The 19,233-nt window shown below is 38.4% G+C and overlaps 1 protein-coding gene across 1 annotated transcript in view; it reads left to right on the forward strand.

Annotated features, from left to right (window-relative positions):
• The window catches only part of LOC133521466 (uncharacterized), a 520,259-nt gene extending 517,954 nt beyond the window's left edge, over positions 1 to 2,305 (forward strand). Inside the window, exon 2 of the mRNA XM_061856440.1 lies at positions 757 to 2,305. Within this exon, the coding sequence (XP_061712424.1) occupies positions 884 to 1,639 (756 nt within the window). The 5' untranslated portion in view covers positions 757 to 883 and the 3' untranslated portion in view covers positions 1,640 to 2,305. The remainder of the gene's footprint in view (positions 1 to 756) is intronic.
• Positions 2,306 to 19,233: the final 16,928 nt, after the last annotated feature.

Here is a 19,233-nt window from a genome sequence, read left to right on the forward strand (position 1 = left end):
GTTTAGTCTCTTTTTTCGTCTTAATCATAGGTAGGTACATATTTCTTTTTACTTAAAAATTTTATACAGGGTGAACTTTTAACCACCAGGCATACTCTGCGCAGCGACTTTATAGGTCATACTTAACAACTTTTACTATGGGACCAATTCCGAAATCGCGAAAAAATTTTTGACGGTCCCATATAAAGGTGCGACCAACTTTACCAGACCAACACTTTTCCAAACTGAGCTACAGCTGTCCGATGAAGTTAAGTACTTAGGACTAACTCTCGACAATAAACTCAATTGGAACAAGCACATCAACAAACGGATAGACAAGGCGGGAGTTGTCTTCTGGCAGTGCAGAAGGATGATTCGTAAGAGGTGGGGACTCAACCCGAAAATTACCCTCTGGCTCTATAAGACGATAATCCGCCCCTTACTCTGTTACGGTGCTCTGGTTTGGTGGCCAAGAACAAACCTAGGCAACGTACGAGACAAACTACAAAGACTTCAAAGGCTCGCATGCGCGGCCACCACTGGCTGCACGAGGTCTACCCCGACTGCAGCCATGGAGGTCATGCTAAACCTTCCACCGCTGCACCTACACATACAGCAAGAGGCCAGTCTCTCAGCGGTAAGGTTGCGAACCCTCAAGATATGGTCTAACATCACAGGAGCTCTTCACACAAAATGCCTGGAAAAGGTGTATGACGAATTTCCAGTGCTTAGGTCAGGCACGGACCGGATTCACAAACAAGCTATCTTCGATAAAAGGTACAAGATACAGTTATATGAGGACGACAATCATGAAGGACTCAATCCCCGGGAGCTGAGAATCTTCACTGATGGGTCCAAAACAGACAGCGGATCGGGCTCTGGAACCTTCTCAGAACACCTGAACATGTCGATCACCACTCCGCTAGGAGCCCATAACTCGGTATTCCAAGCTGAGTGCATGGGCATCATAAACGCGGCGGCTGCCATCACTGCAAGGAAGGTAGTAGGATCCTCCATCCGCATACTCTCCGACAGTAGAGCAGTCTTAATGGCTCTAAATAGCCATATAGTTACATCCAAACTTATACACGAATGCCACGAACGACTAATGGAGGTATGTCATAATAACAAGATCACCCTACAATGGATCAAGGGACACAGTGGATCCCGAGGTAACGATGCTGCGGACGAGCTTGCCAGGCAAGGATCGAATGCGGGGGCGATTGGTCCGGAACCGATTCTCCCGATACCATTTAGCAAGGTACGCTCAATGCTGCTGGCACGTACAGGGAAACTACACACAGAACACTGGCTGAACCAGACTGGATGCAGACAGGCAAAAGAAGCCATGCCTGGCATCAACGGAAAACTCACAAGGGCGCTCCTGCAACTAGGGAAGGTCCGACTGAGTATGGTAACCAGTGTCATAACAGGTCATGGACTATTTAACAAACATCTTTTCACAACAGGTGTCACAGACAGTCCCCTGTGCCGAGGTTGCATGGAGACAGAAGAAACAGCCTCTCACGTGGTGCTGGAATGCAGCGGAGTGACTCCATACAGGGCTAAACATCTCGGATCTCCGAGAGACCTCCCCGAGGTCCTACTCAACATCAAAGGTTTGATAGGATTCCTCGAGGAGCTGGGCTGGCAGGACTAGCCCACCCCCAACATATCACGCAAAATAGGCGCAAGTCGTCGAGTTGCGGAAAAATCGCCCGAATACAATACAATACAATACAATACAATACAAGGTGCGACCAGACCGCAGCTTAAAAAACGGTCACGATACGGAATCGCAGTGACGCGTCGTATGCGTACCGTTTTTGACGCATGCTCCCCACACCGCTGTTTAAAAAACGGTGACGGTACGGAATCGCAGTGACGTGCTTCACGCGAATCTTTTTTGTTCGCAAAACAGTTGCGTCTTTTACGTCACCGGTACGGTGTCTGCCATAAGATCTCCGTGTAATATTTTTTGCGATTTTTACGCAGTTCAATTTACGGTGCGTCAGCTTATTTTAAGCAGCGGTGTGGCGAGCATGCGTCATGGACCCGGGTACGACCTTAAACTACGTCCAAAAGAGAGGTATGGGCATTGTGAATGTCATCTCGCTTTGTGTGGTAGGGCACAGCCAGTGGGTGTCATTCCAGATCCAAATTTTCTTGCGTGATTCGGCATTGGTCCCATAATAAAAGTTGTTCAGTATGACCTGTAAAGTCACTGCGCAGAGTATGGCTGGTGGTTAAAATTTCATCTTATACCTATATTCGACACAAGTAGTAAGTACTTACAGACCAACTATGATACACATTTTGCCTGTATAGTGATCAAAGGGCGGCCGATGGATGCAATATGGTGACGAAAGCATAAGATGGATAAGACTTAATAAGTTTTGAGTTATATTTATGTATAAAAATATATGCATTTTTTGTTATTATATCAGTAAGTTCCAAATAATGATGAAGTATCACTTTACGAATACGCACCTCTTACATCTGTAGATGTAGAGAGGTCATTTCCCCTGTATAAGTGTATAGTGAACTATAAAAGGAATGGACTGAAAATATCGAATAAAGAAAAATTATGATTAATTATTTCAAGAATAAAACACTATAACTTTTTTGAAATTATGTTGTCTTTATTTGAATCGATTGTAGTCGTATTCATATTACGTATATCGTTCAACATCATTTTGACGTAATTTGCATCCGTCAGCCGCCCATTAATAGTGATACATAGTGAATAAATTAATACCTGATTTAAAACATAAACTGATCTGACTGATCTTTCCGGCCGATTTCGACCATGGCGACCACTTCGACTCCTAGTTAGCTCGGCGCTCATGCGCCCGAAGATGGCTGACATAGCCGATCTTTGAGGTGAACCCCCGCGCACATTGAGGGCACGTGAGGACACCAGCTAGGTAGTGGTAGTGAATGGACGCAGGCTGGCGCGTTTTCAGCTCGTCGCGTTTAGCGTCGAGGTCAGCTTTACGTTGCTCCTCGAAATCGCGCACATTGCCCTGCACCAGCCTGCGCCACTCAGGACGATAAAAATAACAAATAGCATGTTATTTAATTCAGTAATCATTAATCAGTCTTAAACAATGAACATCATACTTTTAGATTAGACAACAAAATGTATATTTATACTGTGTTTCGACTTGAAAGATTTTACTGCTTTAAAACATAAGACAAACCTACCAACGAAATGTATAAAAAAAAATGTTTTTTGTGATTATTATTTTCCTATAGGTTTCACGTAAATGTTTGTAAAAAGGAAATTATCTCCATAATATAAGCTATTAGTTGACACCTCGATGAATACAATCGGTTAAGTGGTTTTCGAGATACACCGCCAAAAAGAAAAGGTCCGGACGCCATCTTTGTGACGTCATTACTATCCCCTCCCACCATTTTTCCGCTTTACTACCGCATGTACGGTGATCAGGAGAAACGCCCGAACACATTGATACCGGTTGTGGGTAAGGCCGAGCTGAGTCAATTAAATCTGGCCTCGGAGCGGCTTGGGGACTACTAATAGTAAAAGTTGTTCAGTATGACCTATAAAGTCGCTGCGCAGAGTATGACTGGTGGTTAAAAGTTCACCCTGTATAAAATTTTTAAGTAAAAAGAAATATGTACCTACCTATGATTAAGACGAAAAAAGAGACTAAACGTCGAAGTAAGGTAACATTATTGTGTCTGGTTTTTATAATTGTCATTATAATTTCAGTAATTAAAACCGATACTCTATAAATTCCATTCAATACGTATCGTAACAGTCACCACAGTTTCGACCGGTAAAAGCCAGTTATCGTTACCCATGCGCAAATAAATGAGTGTAGCTTCATTGTTTATTACTCGATCTGTATGTTTTAAGGCTCATTATATTCCTTGATAATGAAGCAATATGTTTTATATTAAACAAAATTTGCGAAATGCTAATATTTACGGAGATTTTTACAAAATAAAAAAAAATAATTTTATAAAAAAAACTGTTTTTTGTGATTATTTTTTTTCCTATAGGTTTCACGTAAATGTTTGTAGAAAAGGAAATAATCTCCATAATATAAGCTATTATTTGACACCTCGATGATTAAAATCGGTTAAGTGGTTTTCGAGATACACCGCCAAAAAGAATAGGTCCGGCCGCCATCTTTGTGACGTCATTACTATCCCCTCCACCAGTTTTCCGCTTTACTACCGCATGTACGGTGATCAGGAGAACTGTCCGAACACATTGATACCGGTTGTGGGTAAGGCCGAGCCGAGTCAATTAAATCGTGTTTCTAGAGGGCTTTTGAGATTTGGCGACCGTACTAAAAGACCTACGCATTTTACCCTCTTACGTTCAACATTTAAGAACAAATCTTACAACGTGGTATAACTACATATACTAAAATAACACGCTCATCTTGGAAAAGGTGGCATAAAAATAGTTGAAAGAAACCAACGTTTGAATGGATGGCAAGATGAAAAGAAACTGGAATTGCTCAAACCCCCTAATCATAAAATTCACAAAAGGCTAACTTTGAAACTTTTTACTGTAGAATTACTGATAATTTCATCCTTCATTTGAGCAATATAAGCTTCTATTCAATTATTTTGCAACAAAAATTTAAGCATTAGACACAAGAACTATTTTGAAACTTGTACCTTTTATCTAAGAAAACTATGAGACGAGTACGCAAAGTTAGACGAAGTTTTTTGTTTAGTTCGCAACCGTTGTATGTTTTAGCATAGTAAACATCGCGCCTCGGGAGGTGGACTAACTTTAGACATCTAACCAAGAAGTAATCGCGGCTACCAGGAGAGTAAGTATACTTTAAGGTTTAATTTACTTAGGAATTTTTAGTAAGGATTTCTGTTAATTTTAAAAATGAAAGTTTTTCGGTATTGGATTGACCTATAACGCAAAACGTAAATTACGAGTAAGTAACACAAGTTAAATAAGAAGTGGTAAATTTAATTAAATACTTTACCACTTGCTTAATTACTTCAGGGTAGGTATGTATATGAATTTAATTATTAATTAAAAGATACCTATTTATTTGCATCGAGAAATACCACCATACACACACATTAAAATCGATCACTCAAATTGTGCTGAGTTTGGTTGTCTACTCGACCTACTTCACCAAAGATTGAGTTAACGATAAATGGGAAACTTAATCTACCTAATAATAGGCATACATATACATAGTGTAACAACTATGAACAGCATTGTAACACAGGTTTTTACCTAGCTCAGAAGTCAGGGACTTCAATCACTAAAATGTACTTACCTTAATGCCAATAAAAAATTATTTTATTTTATTTTATTTATTTACTTATTGTTTTTTTTTTTAATATTGTACAATCGACTTATAAGTATCTCAACATACAAAAATGATACAAAACATAGAAAAATAAACAATTGTAAATAAAATTAAGTTCCAAAAATACACACGTATTTCATTAGTCTCATAAGATTCGCGAATCGCTTGGTGTGTTTATTCATGATTACTAATTAAAAATACAGATGACAAACAGCGGAGGACAGATATTTAGTTTATAAAAATTGATTTAAATTTTATCTTCTAAATGAGCCTTTTACAATATATTCGTACACGTAGCTTATATTTGTCACAAAAGGAATTTTTAAAATAATATTAAATTCCATCAATTAGCCTCCTTCACAAATTGGTCTACTGTCTGGAATAAAGTTAAATTAGGCCCGTACCTGCTAACAAAAACGCATAATTTCCACAGGACTCGTGAACAGTTAATAAATCATGAATACGTATTGACGGAACTCCTAACTCCCAAAGCATCCGCCTCCGTAATTTATTCATAAACATTTCCCTAAAAATAAGCAGAATCGGAAACAATGAAAGTGTCTAATGGGAAAAGTTGGGAGCTCCACAATTAGGTGATTCCTGCGGGCAAATGTTTGCACGCCGAGGTGCGTTAAGGCCTCCTCTGGCTTACGGCTCGGCTAACAATATATACCCGGGCGCATTTCTATTTTGTACTTCGTCAGCTCGTAGCATAACAAATATAGAGACAAAATGGGATCCCTTTCTTTCCCATATTCTTATTGTTCCGAATTTCGATAGTCAGAAATTGATATCCATATAATTAAAGAACATAAAGATCAATAGTCATAATTTTTGCTAAGCATAACGATTAATAGTTCGAACATTATCATTCTATAATATTAAATACTATAATCGCAAAAGTTATAAAATTGATTAGTATAACATTCTAAGGCCTATGCATTATTATTCAGAAATATTTTAAGGCATACATTTTAACGGACTAATGGTTATTATTCATATAGTTTTAATTACTAAAGTGAATTACACAAAACATGAACAAAAAATCATGTTTCCCCTGGTAGGTTCGTTAGTTACCTTGTGTCCCTCAGAGCGAAAATAGAAGTCCCGCGAAGCGGGGCTCCGTCGACTCGTTGGCGGCACGAAATGTATTAATAAGTTACATGAAATATAGGAAACACAGGTAAAGTCAGTAAGCCAAACAAAAAATCATGTTTCCCCAGGTAGGTTCGTTAGTTACCTTGTGTCCCTCAGAGCGAAAATAGGAGTCCCGCGAAACGGGGCTCCGTCGACTCGTTGGCGGCACGAAATGGATTAATAAGTTACATGAAATATAGGATATCAAGTGAATATCGATCATTATACCTTGCGAAAATAGACCTTACGACAATTATTATAAACAAGTTTATTACCTTCTACATTATGTAATGATATAGAATCTGAGCTTTGAATATTATGACTAACAATAATGATGACCTGCAAAAATCGGATCTACAATTTATGTCGTTAAATTTTATGACTATTAACAATATGACTAATAAAAATTATGGTAGAAAACGTTATGGACTGAGAAAATCGGAACTAAAAATTTATGGGAATCAATAGAGACCCAGACAAAATATATAAATATATAGTCAAAGATAGAGACTGAAGATACTCACGGCCCGATCCGAACTTTTAAATACGTCAATTATTAGGTCTGGATACGAAGTGGTTGTCAGTGTTTTAATAAGGCAGGAAATTCCTTTAAATACCATTCCTAAATAATATTCTCGGGATTGGGTGCACTTGCGTCCGCGCTTGCGTTTAAAACTAAATAAGGGAGATTCATATTAGCCCATGAAATTGGTACATTTTACCTAACATCAAATGAGGTAGTTCTGTTTTTTTTAATATGTTGGTAGTGATGAAAATAAGTAACAAATCCAAGTTTTCGACCTCGAAAGCCCATGGGATCATTTTAAAGTACGTGAAAATCCATTAAATTTTTGAATTTTTTTCAGTTTTTGCACACTGCACACTTTTAAGAAGATGATATTTGCAATTAATTGACTATAATTTAGTCTTAGTAAGCCAAATAATTTCTAAGATACGGCTTTTCAAAGGTTCGCAAAATTTTGAACTAACTGTAACTGCAAAAACGGTTGTACCAGCAGTTGTGGTTGCAGGAAAGCAGTACTCAAATGCTCAGCTGTTTGCAAGTACAGTAATGGTCAATCGACCGGACCGGAGATTTGTGCCGACAGTGAAAAACCAGTCATTGATAATCCACCATCAAATGACAATTTCGACCGCCCTGATCAGGTTGACGAAGAAATGCTACCACACAAGCTGGCCCCAAAAGGAGTGCTGTGAATCCAAAGCACCAGCCTGGTCCATCAAAGATATACAAGAGATACGAGTTATAACAATTTCGCTCGCTGTACTGTATATTATACACACAATGATCCGAAGGGCGTTCGAGGTGGAAAACTTGGATTTGTCTATTTCATCACTACCAATACATATATAAAACAGAACAACCTCATTTGATGTAAGGCAACACCTCTTTTTTGGTATGATTTCTATGATTATATAAAGACTTCGGGATTATTTCCTCGGATATCTGTGACGTTTTTGTTCATATTTCTTTTTCTTCATCTTCGTCTTAACGAGGTTAATAATTCCGAGTTATGGAAGTTTCTGGCTTTTAAGACGAAAGTGGAGGACCTGCGCGAAATCGCCTTTTCATACAAACATAGTCCTCATTGTCCTCTCTGGATATTAATATTGAATATATTTTACACTACTTGTTGTATACTGACCAAGGCCAAGTCCCTACGTTTGATTTTTTCGAATTTGTAATTATTATAAGAGTTAGGAGCATTTAAAAATTTGCTTGGAAACTGTTTTTCGCACCAAATTTTTATAATAATCGAAAAATCGAAAAACGTCAAAGGACATCAAATTATGTAAAAATGTTTTCCATAATGTCAATATTCAGAGAGGAAAATGGGGACTACGTGTGTATGGAGAGGCAGCCATCCCCTTTCCTCTAAAGGGAAGGGAATAGATTTCGCCTTATCGAGGTTTGAGCTACCAAGGTTCCTCTGTATTCACTTAGCCATATTGAAAAACTTTCATCAAACAATGGAAAAACTTCTCGACCTTTTTCGATTCTAGTGGCATGGAAACAATTTTAACAATCAACTCCGGAGAGCTGAATTTTAAATTAAATTATAAGTAAAGCAGAGGCTTTTTGCTGTGTTTTTACAATCAATTTGCCAAAAATGTGAATCCATAACAAAACAAAAGCCGAATCGTTGATTTAATTCCGATTCCGTTGATTTAATGAAGCTTCACTGTCAAAACAATTTGCGCTACTTTCTGGGGTAGTATTCAAACCTTATTCTAACTTGATTTTTGATATCTCGGGTCATAACTGTCATTTGATCCTTAAAGAATATTTTTTTTATACTACGTCGGTGGCAAACAAGCATACGGCCCGCCTGGTGGTAAACGGTTACCGTGCCTATGAACGCCTACAACTCCAGAGGTGATACATGCGTGTTGCCCTTAACACCCCGCATCCTCGTTGAGCTCTGGCAACCTTACTCACCGGCAGGAACACAACACTATGAGTAGGGTCTAGTGTTATTTGGCTGCGGTTTTCTGTAAGGTGGAGGTACTTCCCCAGTTGGGCACTGCTCTAAATCTGGAATGACATCCGCTGTGCTGTGCCTTATTACCACACTAAGCGAGATGACATTCACAGTGCCCATACCTCTCTTTTGGACGTAGTTTAAGGACATACCCGAGTCGGAGTCCGGAAAAAGGTGTTAAAAATATCAGCATAGATATTTTTTTTTCCGAAAAACGTCATACTCTACGAGCACATTTAAAAGCTACTACTGAATAACGATACTTGACATTGTCAAAATCATCTTAAATTTGATGGAGGCCATATTTTAAAAGAAGAAGAAAAAAAAGTAGACATTACAGCCATTATCGAGAAATTATGACAATTAAATTAAGACATACTACTCCTGAAGAGTTATGAAGGAGGCGACACAATTGTCATTTATCTACCAAGTTTTAATAACTGTTGAAAGTTCAGAAACAAGTGTAATTAATTAATGGAGCTAAGCTTCTAGTCATGACAGGAAATAAATGTCACAAGTACGTATTGGATTGCTTATGCTAATAAATTAGTAAACTGAGCTCAGTGGAGATACCTATAACAGTTGTTCTGATTCTGACTAAAAAAAACATAGGATTTCTCACTCACACTCATGCCGTTCCTGGTATGTTTTTTTTTCTGTTTTCACTATCTCACAGCACAGATTTTGAAAGTACAATAGTTAAGTACTACTCAGAGCCTGCGTTGAAGCATTTATTTTGTTCAAGGTCTACGCTCGTGATACAATTTTGGAATCTTTTGCTTGCTCGGGTATCAACATTAGCATGAGAAGTTAAACAACACCTGCCCTCTTGTACATCAATAGTATTTTATACAATCGTGATATAATAGAGAGCTTTTCAGTCGAGTACCGTGTTTAGGCAACGAAGCTTGCTGAGTTGCCTAAGTGAGGTACGAGATTGAAAAGCTTATAAGACCTAAACCTAATAAGTAATAATAACCTAGTAAGTAAAATTGGTAAGTATCTAAGTAGACAAAAAGACATAAACTCGCGAGCCCCCGCCCGCCCGTCCCCGTTCTATGGGACCGCGGCGGCACGTAATTGGTCAATTTTTTTATAGTTAAAAGAAATTTTATAGCTGACTTGGGAGCCCATACATGAAAAGTATGCAATTATAGTTTGGTATACGAAATCATAATTCAACGATTACAGTCGACGAGTAGAAAAATAACTATTTAGAATCAGTGCCCCTAGTGTAAATTTAGTCGATAGCGAAACGTGACGTACGCGTTTGCGTTAAGTCTCATTTTGTATGGGTTTTTGAACAGCGCGCCAAGCGGGACGTTTTGGAAAGTCAAAAATCTCATACAAAATGACACTTAACGCAAACGCGTACGTAACGTTTCGCTGTCGAAAATATTTACACTAGGGGTACTGAAAACAATAACCTATGCTAATACTAAGATTATGTAAGTACATGAAGTCAGTATCAAATGCTGTTTACGTTAGACCAGTTGTTCAAGATTTCGCATAGGAAGATTAGGTAATTGTTATTTCTCGTAGTTCTTAGCAGCCAAGTGGGAAATGCATATACTCGTAGTTTATCCGCCTTATTTATAGTAGACAGCAATAATAAAACTTATTACAATTTCGAAATGTGATACGAACTCGGAGGGACTCGTAATACGAAGAAGTGAATTTAGATCTAAACACAGTTTTCATTAAGTAAAGCTGAAAATGATTTGTATTTTTCTTAAATAAAATATACCATAGTAAATACGTAAATTTAGTAAATACGTAAGTAAGATATCTAGGTCTGCATTATTTTAGTTTTTATATAATGGCGATTCAACCTGATGAATAACGCGTCGCGCTCGGGCGCATTTGGTTTCGCATTAAAAGAAGCAGTTATAGCAGAATCAATATATTTCCAATGTAATACAAATATATCAAATTTCTTTTGAGAATTGGCCAGCTGCATTCTATTTGCCAGGGTTAAATTTACGAGCCCCTGGAGTATAGCGTCGGGTGTCGCACGTCGTAAAGACTTAGATCAGGTGTTATAGCTCGCCCGGCGATTTACTATTTACCCAAACGTTAATATACTGAAAGTCGTAAAGATATATCTTTAATTTTCTTCTTCTGCTCTGCTTCTGTAGAAAATGCAAATATGAGCACACATATTAAAATTTAATGTGACTCTTTCATAGTTTATGGCTGATACGTTTAAGAAATTTTCGGTCTTGTATTCATTTTAAACATTAATTTCTTCCTTTATTTATAACTTCTAGTGGCCATATAACTTATCAGTTAAAAATGATAATAATAATGCTCAATTTTTTATACTACGACGGTGGCAAACAAGCATACGGCTCGCCTGGTGTTAAGCAGTCTCCGTACCGTATGAATGCCTGCCACTCCAGAGGTGTTACATGCGCGTTGCCGACCCTAACACTCTGTATGTACCCTCGTTGAGCTCTGGCAACCTTACTCACCGGCAGGAACATAACACTATGAGTAGGGTCTAGTGTTATTTGGCTGCTGTTTTCTGTAAGGTAAAATAAAAATTAGAGGAAAAAATGAATTTTTAGGGTGCCTCTCCTACACCAAAAGTGGGGATGATTTTTTTTTTGTTCAACCCTATAGTGTGGGGTGTCGTTGGATAGGTCTTTCGAAACCAATATGGGTCTTACTTAACCATTTTTTGATAAACGTAATATTTTCGGAAATAATCGCTCTTAAAGAAAAAAGAATAGCATGTGCCCAAAAAATAAAAAAAAGGGTGAAAGTAAAGCTTACTAAAAACTTTCAATGAAAACAATAGCAAACCTGATCGGTCTAGCCGTTTTTGAGTTTTTGCAAAAAGTTTATATTGACGAATGGGTAACTATAGAACCCTACACTGAGCAGGGCTCGACATGCTCTTGTCCGGCTTTTTATATTTGGGCAACAGGCTTGATTATTCTAAACAAAAAAAATGAGATATGATGAATAAATACGAAAAAACGACGTTTTCTTAAATCGTAATTTTTTTATCTCTCTGTTAACTTAAACACTGCTAGAGCTACAGGAGCTCCTAAAGTATTGATTGTAGAGTAAAAATAAACATAACCAAATTTGTAGGGAATTTTATGGTAAAACTTTTGTCTGTAGTACCTAAGCATAATGCTATTCGTAAAGATATTCGAAATATGAGCAAAATTCTGAAAAAAGGTACCTTCAACCCCCTCCTACACCCTCAGCACAACCCCCAACCTCGAGGACTTTTAGTATGTTTATCTGGAGACCACAAGGTATAAGTATACCAATTTTCAATACTACACGAATTATTTCCCCTGATTGCCCATATTCGGGTTAATTTTCTTGAGCAATTAGGCATTCCATACAATGGTATACGTACTTACACTCAAGCTTCGCAATTTTATAACCTAATACTTCTGCACCCCCACCCGTCGCCTTTGGCTCGGTAATTTGTAATCACAAGCATTTATTTTATCCTTATTTTTAGGGTTCCGTACCCAAAGGGTAAAACGGGACCCTATTACTAAGACTCCGTTGTCCGTCCGTTCGTCTGTCCGTCACAGTTGACATTTTCACAGATGATATATTTCAGTTGCCGCTATAAAAACAAATACTAATAACCGGCCAAGAGCATGTCGGGCCACGCTCAGTGTAGGGTTCCGTAGTTACTCTTCCGTCACAATAAGCTAAAGTACCTATAGTAAATTGTTAACCAAGGGATGAAACGGTACCTTTCACCCGAGTTAAACAAATAGGCATATTTGCATAATCAGTACCTAATTAAAGTAAGTCTTTTTACTATGAAGGGAAAACTTTTTGCGATAACTCAAAAACAGCTAAACTGATCATGTCTGCTATAGTTTTCATTTAATGTCTTTGTTAAGCTATACTTCCACGATTGTTTTCATATTTTTTGGATCTATGGTTCAAAAGTTAGAGGGGGGGACACATTTTTTTTTTCTTTCGGAGCGATTATCTCCGAATATATTCACTTTATCAAAAATGTTTCTTAAAAACCCCTATTAGTTTTGAAAGACCTTTCCAACGATACCCCACACTCTAGGGTTGAAGCGAAAAAAAAATTTCACCCCCACTTTACGTGTAGGGGAGGTACCCTAAAAAAAATTAAATTTTTAGATTTTATTGTACGACTTTGTCGGCTTTATTGATTTGTATATCCGTGCCAAATTTCAGCTTTCTAGCACTAACGACCACGGAGCAAAGCCTCGGACAGACAGACAGACAGACAGACAGACAGACGGACATGGCGAAACTATAAGGGTTCCGTTTTATGCCATTTGGCTATGGAACCCTAAAAAGTACGGAGCCCTCGATGGGCGAGTCCGACTCGCACTTGTCCGGTTTTTTTTTTACTTTTTTGCCCTCATTGCGTCGTGGCGATTAAAATCCTTCCTTGAAAATCCCCAAAAACTGTTAATGTTTGCTAACTCTGAAAGACATAAATTAATCCAATGAGCGTTTTTAAAGATCAGTAGAAGCATTAGCGTTACCCAATTTAAGCGAGACCCGTAAGTTTAAGGGCCATTAGTGCCGTCTCCGGATTCGGAGCTACGGCGATTAAAACTTTGCTTTTGCTCCGAGGCGATTGCGACAAGATAAGGCAACGCTAATTCTTTTAAAAAGTTTGTGATATCTCTATTCGAATGATACCGAGACTTCCATTGAAAATTATGATCCATCCAAAATTGAATTTTGACGTTAGGAGCAGGGACTGCATAACCGAAAAATAGCAATACCTTTATATAACGGTATGACGTCATACCGGTTTCATCCGAACCATTTAGGTAGCCGAATAAATTTATTTCGCCACCGAAAAATAACGGTACCGTTATTTTTTCGGGTACCTTAACCGCTTTCATAAAGGTACCCTATCAGCTTAGGCGTCGTTGCCAAGCCGCCCACGCCTTGCGCTAATTTGGTTCCTATTGAATGAAGTTGTATGTACAGTCAACCAATTTGATTCCTAGGCCACTATAGAACCATGCCATAATGACTCCTGACACAGGTACTTCATACCTAATAGAAGGACTCGACCACTGTGTATTTACCAACTAAGATTGAAATGAAATAAATGATTATCTTATCTTATCTTATCTTATCTTAAGGTATATACCGGAAAAAAATCCGGTACCGTTATTTTAAAACGGTAGCGATACTTTTATATTGGAGCCGCGCGGCCTAACCGGTATAATGTATCTGTATCGTAATTTCATACCGCTATCATACCGTTATACCGTAACCGAGATCAGTCCCTAGTTAGGAATAGACACTTAAAAATAAATTGAAGAAGAGTGTGATGTTTCTTCTCGCATGGTTACTATAACTATTAATAATATAACAATGGAGGTACTTGCAGGTACCCTGATCTGACCGATCTTAAACGATGGGTTCTCTTTGACTTCCTCGACCCATGTGAACGAGCCTGTCCAATTTGCTCCGTGTCCCCACTACCTACAGTTTTGCTAATAGTATAATGTTATTTTCCCAACTACCTACCTCTGTATTAATCGGGGTAACGCAATAATGTTGCCACATTAAAAGTATTATTCAACTGTTATCTTTGATGAAAACACAAATAAATCATGACAGCAGCATTTGTGTAAACATTCCTCCAATAGTTGTTATCTTTTACTCAGGACTCTTTACATCCCTACCGGGCACATCGCTAATTCACCATCCAATATAAGTTTTGCATATAATTACACATAGTTGTTGTGAATCCTCGGGTCAAGTTATACTAGAAATGAGATACCAGTTGAGACATAATAATGATTGGTGAATTAGAGAGCGGGCTCGGGCTCCGCCATTCACAATCTTCAAAGGAGCGTCCCCGTCGCCATTGTGTTATCTGAATACAATCGCGGAATTGCGTCCTACGCCATCTGATATAGCTAACATCCACTTTGTACTTAATTGACTGATAGCCAATAAAAACAAAAAGCTGGAAAGCAAGATAATCTCGACTCCGATGTCTGAAACTGAATATAAATTCATATATAATAATAGTTTTTAAAGTTTAAGATAAACGACATTAGGAAATAAGATATTTTATTATATTTTGTAAAACTAGTTCATAAGATTGTTAACTAAAGGCTTATTGAACCAATAAAAAAGCAATATTTGCCAAAACTAACATAACCCTTTTACATAAAGACTCCATTCGGAAGTCTATTATATTATATTCGTATGAGTCGTATGTATCTCGACACATTACTTCGACATGACATGAATTTCGTTTTTTTACATCTAAACCAACAGATTGACGGAACAGTACCTATTGATGACTGTATAAAAGTGACCACATTTTTAAGTGGGATATTTTTACGCTAACCAACCATACCTTACCCGTAGGGTAAAAATATCCTTCAAAGACAACATAATATTACATACAAAACCAAATATTTAGAAGTTGCTTGGAGATTTATTAGCTTTTTGCCCAACTGAGCAAGGTTTGCGGTGGGTTTATGGCGCGAAAAGGTTAAACACTGCCTCAACTGTGCTTAAATATTTATTCTGAGCAAATTTACGTTTCCACATCTAGATTTAACTACAAAATAATTTGCATAATAACTTAACGATATCATCCCTACATATTAAGTACGTTTTATTATTTTGTAAATTTTGTTTCAATATCGTTTGCACTACTAATCTTCACCTACAGTAAGGCACAACCGATTCCTTAAGATGTAAGGTATGTTGGGTAAGACGAACACAGTTTATTTTGCTCGGGGCTAGAGGAACAGTATGAGAGTTCCTTACAAGTGTTTCTTTCGCCAAAAATCTATATTTTCAACAAAACGATTGTAACGAGGGGGTAAGTAATGGAACGTATACGAACTTATGCTTATATCTAAAATAGGCCGTTGAGGCATTGTACCAAGGATGCTGGCGGCATTTCCTCGTTATATCGCAATACTGATACGTTGTGCGAGAAAGCCGCCATCTCTTCGGTCGCCAGTTACGTCAACCAGCCGTTTCGCGAATTCTGGAGGACCCCATGGACCTAGAGTTTCAACGCCAAATGGAACAAAATGGTACTCTCTACCGAGGCTTTTATATTAATTACGTTTCAAAATTTCGGCGCCTTCCGCCGCTGCGCCCGCTTTTACATTAGTCCGTTGGAGGTGGGACGGTGACAGTGTGTCTACGAAGGTAGCATCCCACACTAATATCCGTCCCAAGCTCCAAGGAACTAAGGACACCCCATCAGGCCTCTTGCCATCATCCCTGATAATGCCAGTCGGCTCAAGACGAGCAGGCACATTGATGGTGGCAAGAGATCGACTGATTATGTCATTAAGCGACGCATGTCTTGAAAAACGACCTGCACTTTTTTGACAAGATAATCCATGGTGTCCCAGTCGGTCCACGTCCATGCCATAATAGCATATATGTGGCGTACATACCGAAACCCCGACTCGCAAACCAGTCGCCAGTCTTAGGGAGGTCGGATCCAAGAAAATACCAGTATTAGGTGAAGGATGGGCATGTAGCCAGTAGCCGGCTTCCCGGGCTCCGACCGCCAAAAGCCTCGCGTGATCTGGACCTGTATAGTTGTTTAGAGTAGTATTGTAAGTTAAATCACAGTAAATATTATCCCAGCTCCTTTGTGATTTTGGGTTGTCTGGAAATTGTTTGCCCGAGCAAGCAATTTTAAAATCATTTTTAGCATCCTCAAAGCCCGCAATCTCACAGTTTGTGGGCAAAGCCCTTAAGATATTTCCTATGAGACCAGACGTGCTGTGAGTGGATAGCAAAAAGGCTGGGGAAGCCACACTGGAAATTGATTGTGAATTCCTAAACCTCCGAATCGAATAGGGAGGGACGCTTGAGACCAGGAAGGCTCAGCTGAATGTTTAGAATCGTCTCTAAACTAAATTTGATCAAATCGTCTATAGGCGATAATATATTTTGATATTTCCAAAAAGGACAGCAGCGGAATCACAAGAGCATAATGAGGGCTAATTTCGAGTAACCGACTCGTGTGACTTTTGAATTTAGATATAGAGTTAGAAACCGGGAAAAGATTCTTCAAATATAGGAGAACCCAGGAGGCAAAGATAATCCTTGTCTACTAATTTTATATTAGGAGCCAGATCGTCAATTTTGGATTTTAAGTCGGTCAAAGTACAAGAAGATTTGTGAATAAAGAGTTCGCATTTGCTGAAATTTGGTTCTAAACCAATATTTTCGAAACTGCTCTTAATAAAAGACAAATCAGAGAGCACAGTATTCACGTCACCTCCTAGGGTTCCGTCATGTAAGTACCAGACGTTGAATTTTGATTAAAAAAATTTAATAATTGGATTTATAGCCAAACTAAAAATTGCTGGCCTGAGAGGGTCACCTTGCTGACAGCCAACCTAGATAATTCATGTGCCTTGTACATTAATTTAGATGAGGCTGAATAGCAAAAGAAAAGGTAATTGTACAGTTCCGGAATTTTGTCCTTAACTTCTGTCAGCAAAGTGTCCCTTTTATCCGAATTAAAAGCATTTTTCACGTCAATTTTGACTACAATTTCACAATCATCGAGTGAAAGGTAGATCCTTAGGGCATGGACGGCTGCCTCGCACCCACCTTTCGTGCCAAAACCTAACTGTACTGGTTCGAAAAGGGACTGCAATTTTGATCTAAAGTGTCTAACCGCATTTTTTGATGCCAGACGTCGTAAAGTAGACCCCACCGCAATGGGTCTCACCCTTCTGTCCTTTTTGGTTAGGGCGATCAGGTTTGCACCGTATAGGATAGGAACAATTTCGGTGTTAATTTTGCCTGACAACATAAGGTTTATTAATTTAGTAAGGGAACAAACAGATAAGCTGCTCACCTGCGTCGCCCACGGAATAAGAAATTATGTCCTTCAAATGTTGGGGCGAGTTCCCATCCAGGCCAGCTGCCGAACCGACATTTTGAAAGACATTATAGCGTCAATAATGTCCTTGCCTTCGATTTGGAGGCAGGCCTGGTCAGCCGTAGGTGGGGCAAATGAGTGTGGTATTGAAGGAGCCGGGGGATGTTTAGAACATAAGGCCGAGAGGGTATGAGGAGTATCTGGCGATAGCACGTCGTTTGTCAAAAGAATACGGACGGCACCTTTAAGATCGCCTTCGCTAATTTTACTTTCAATTAATTTGGTTCTATTGAAGGTGAATGGGGCGCACCCTTTCGAAGGTCGATAAATCTGTGGAGTTGTATTCGAAACGCAATTGTTTTAGATTTTTTGTGTTAAGAAATTGCCTCATCCTTTTTGGCATGAAGGGTATTGAAAAAAAAAAGGAAAAGTTTATGCCAATCATCAATTTGATTATTTTCCACACATTTTGTAATTAATTTTGTAATGAAAGATGGTTAGCGACTGTAATCCTAGCGCCGCGCGGAACTCTTTTAACATCGGGAACATTATTTTTAAGTTCGCTGAGGTATAAATGGAAATGGATAGAATTTGGTGGGTCAGAAAGGGGGGTGGTCAAAAAGGATGTCTAAATTTAGACCGGCATCGTTTTGACTGATACAAAGACGGTGTTTTTTGGAAATATGAATGTTGAGGCCTCTCTGCGTTTTAAAAGAGTTATCGCATTGTACACAAGTAAAATTTAGGTATGACGTGCCATCGCCTAGTTGAGTTGCGGCATGCATCCACTTACCAGAAAACTACACTCCAATAGTACCAAAATACTTATATACGTATTAAGATTATATAAAACAGAATGAGTTAAAATACTTGTTATATGAAACAGCGGTATGTTTAATATAATGTTATACTCGTAATACTATTAACTTATACTAATTGAAAATAGACATTTACTGCATAATTTTTGACGTTATTATACGTTTTGATCGTTTGTAAATTGAAATTATGCAAAAAGTTCGTATTCATTACATTACGCACCCGTAACGAGGCCTCAATATTACAATCAAATAGTGTTGGACACGTACCATTATATTCCACTAGCAACCCGACTCGGCTTCGCACAAGTTACACAAAATCATAAGAATTATACCTAAACCTTCCTCAAAAATCACTCTATTAATAGGTGAACGCCGCATAAAAATCTGATTAGTAATTTTTGAGTTTATCGCGAACATACAGACAGACCGACGCGGCAGGGGACTTTGTTTTACAAAATTTATATTCCTAAACGTCTCACAATTCCCTTTAGTTCCACGACCAGTCCATCCTGTACAAGTGGACGTCTAAGCAGGTGTCGATCGAAAAAGAAAAACCAATCTCCTTAGTGAAAACGTTGTGTTTGAATAAAACATGC

The sequence above is a fragment of the Cydia pomonella genome, chromosome 9, assembly GCF_033807575.1.
Source record: "Cydia pomonella isolate Wapato2018A chromosome 9, ilCydPomo1, whole genome shotgun sequence".
Lineage (NCBI taxonomy): Eukaryota > Metazoa > Arthropoda > Insecta > Lepidoptera > Tortricidae > Cydia > Cydia pomonella.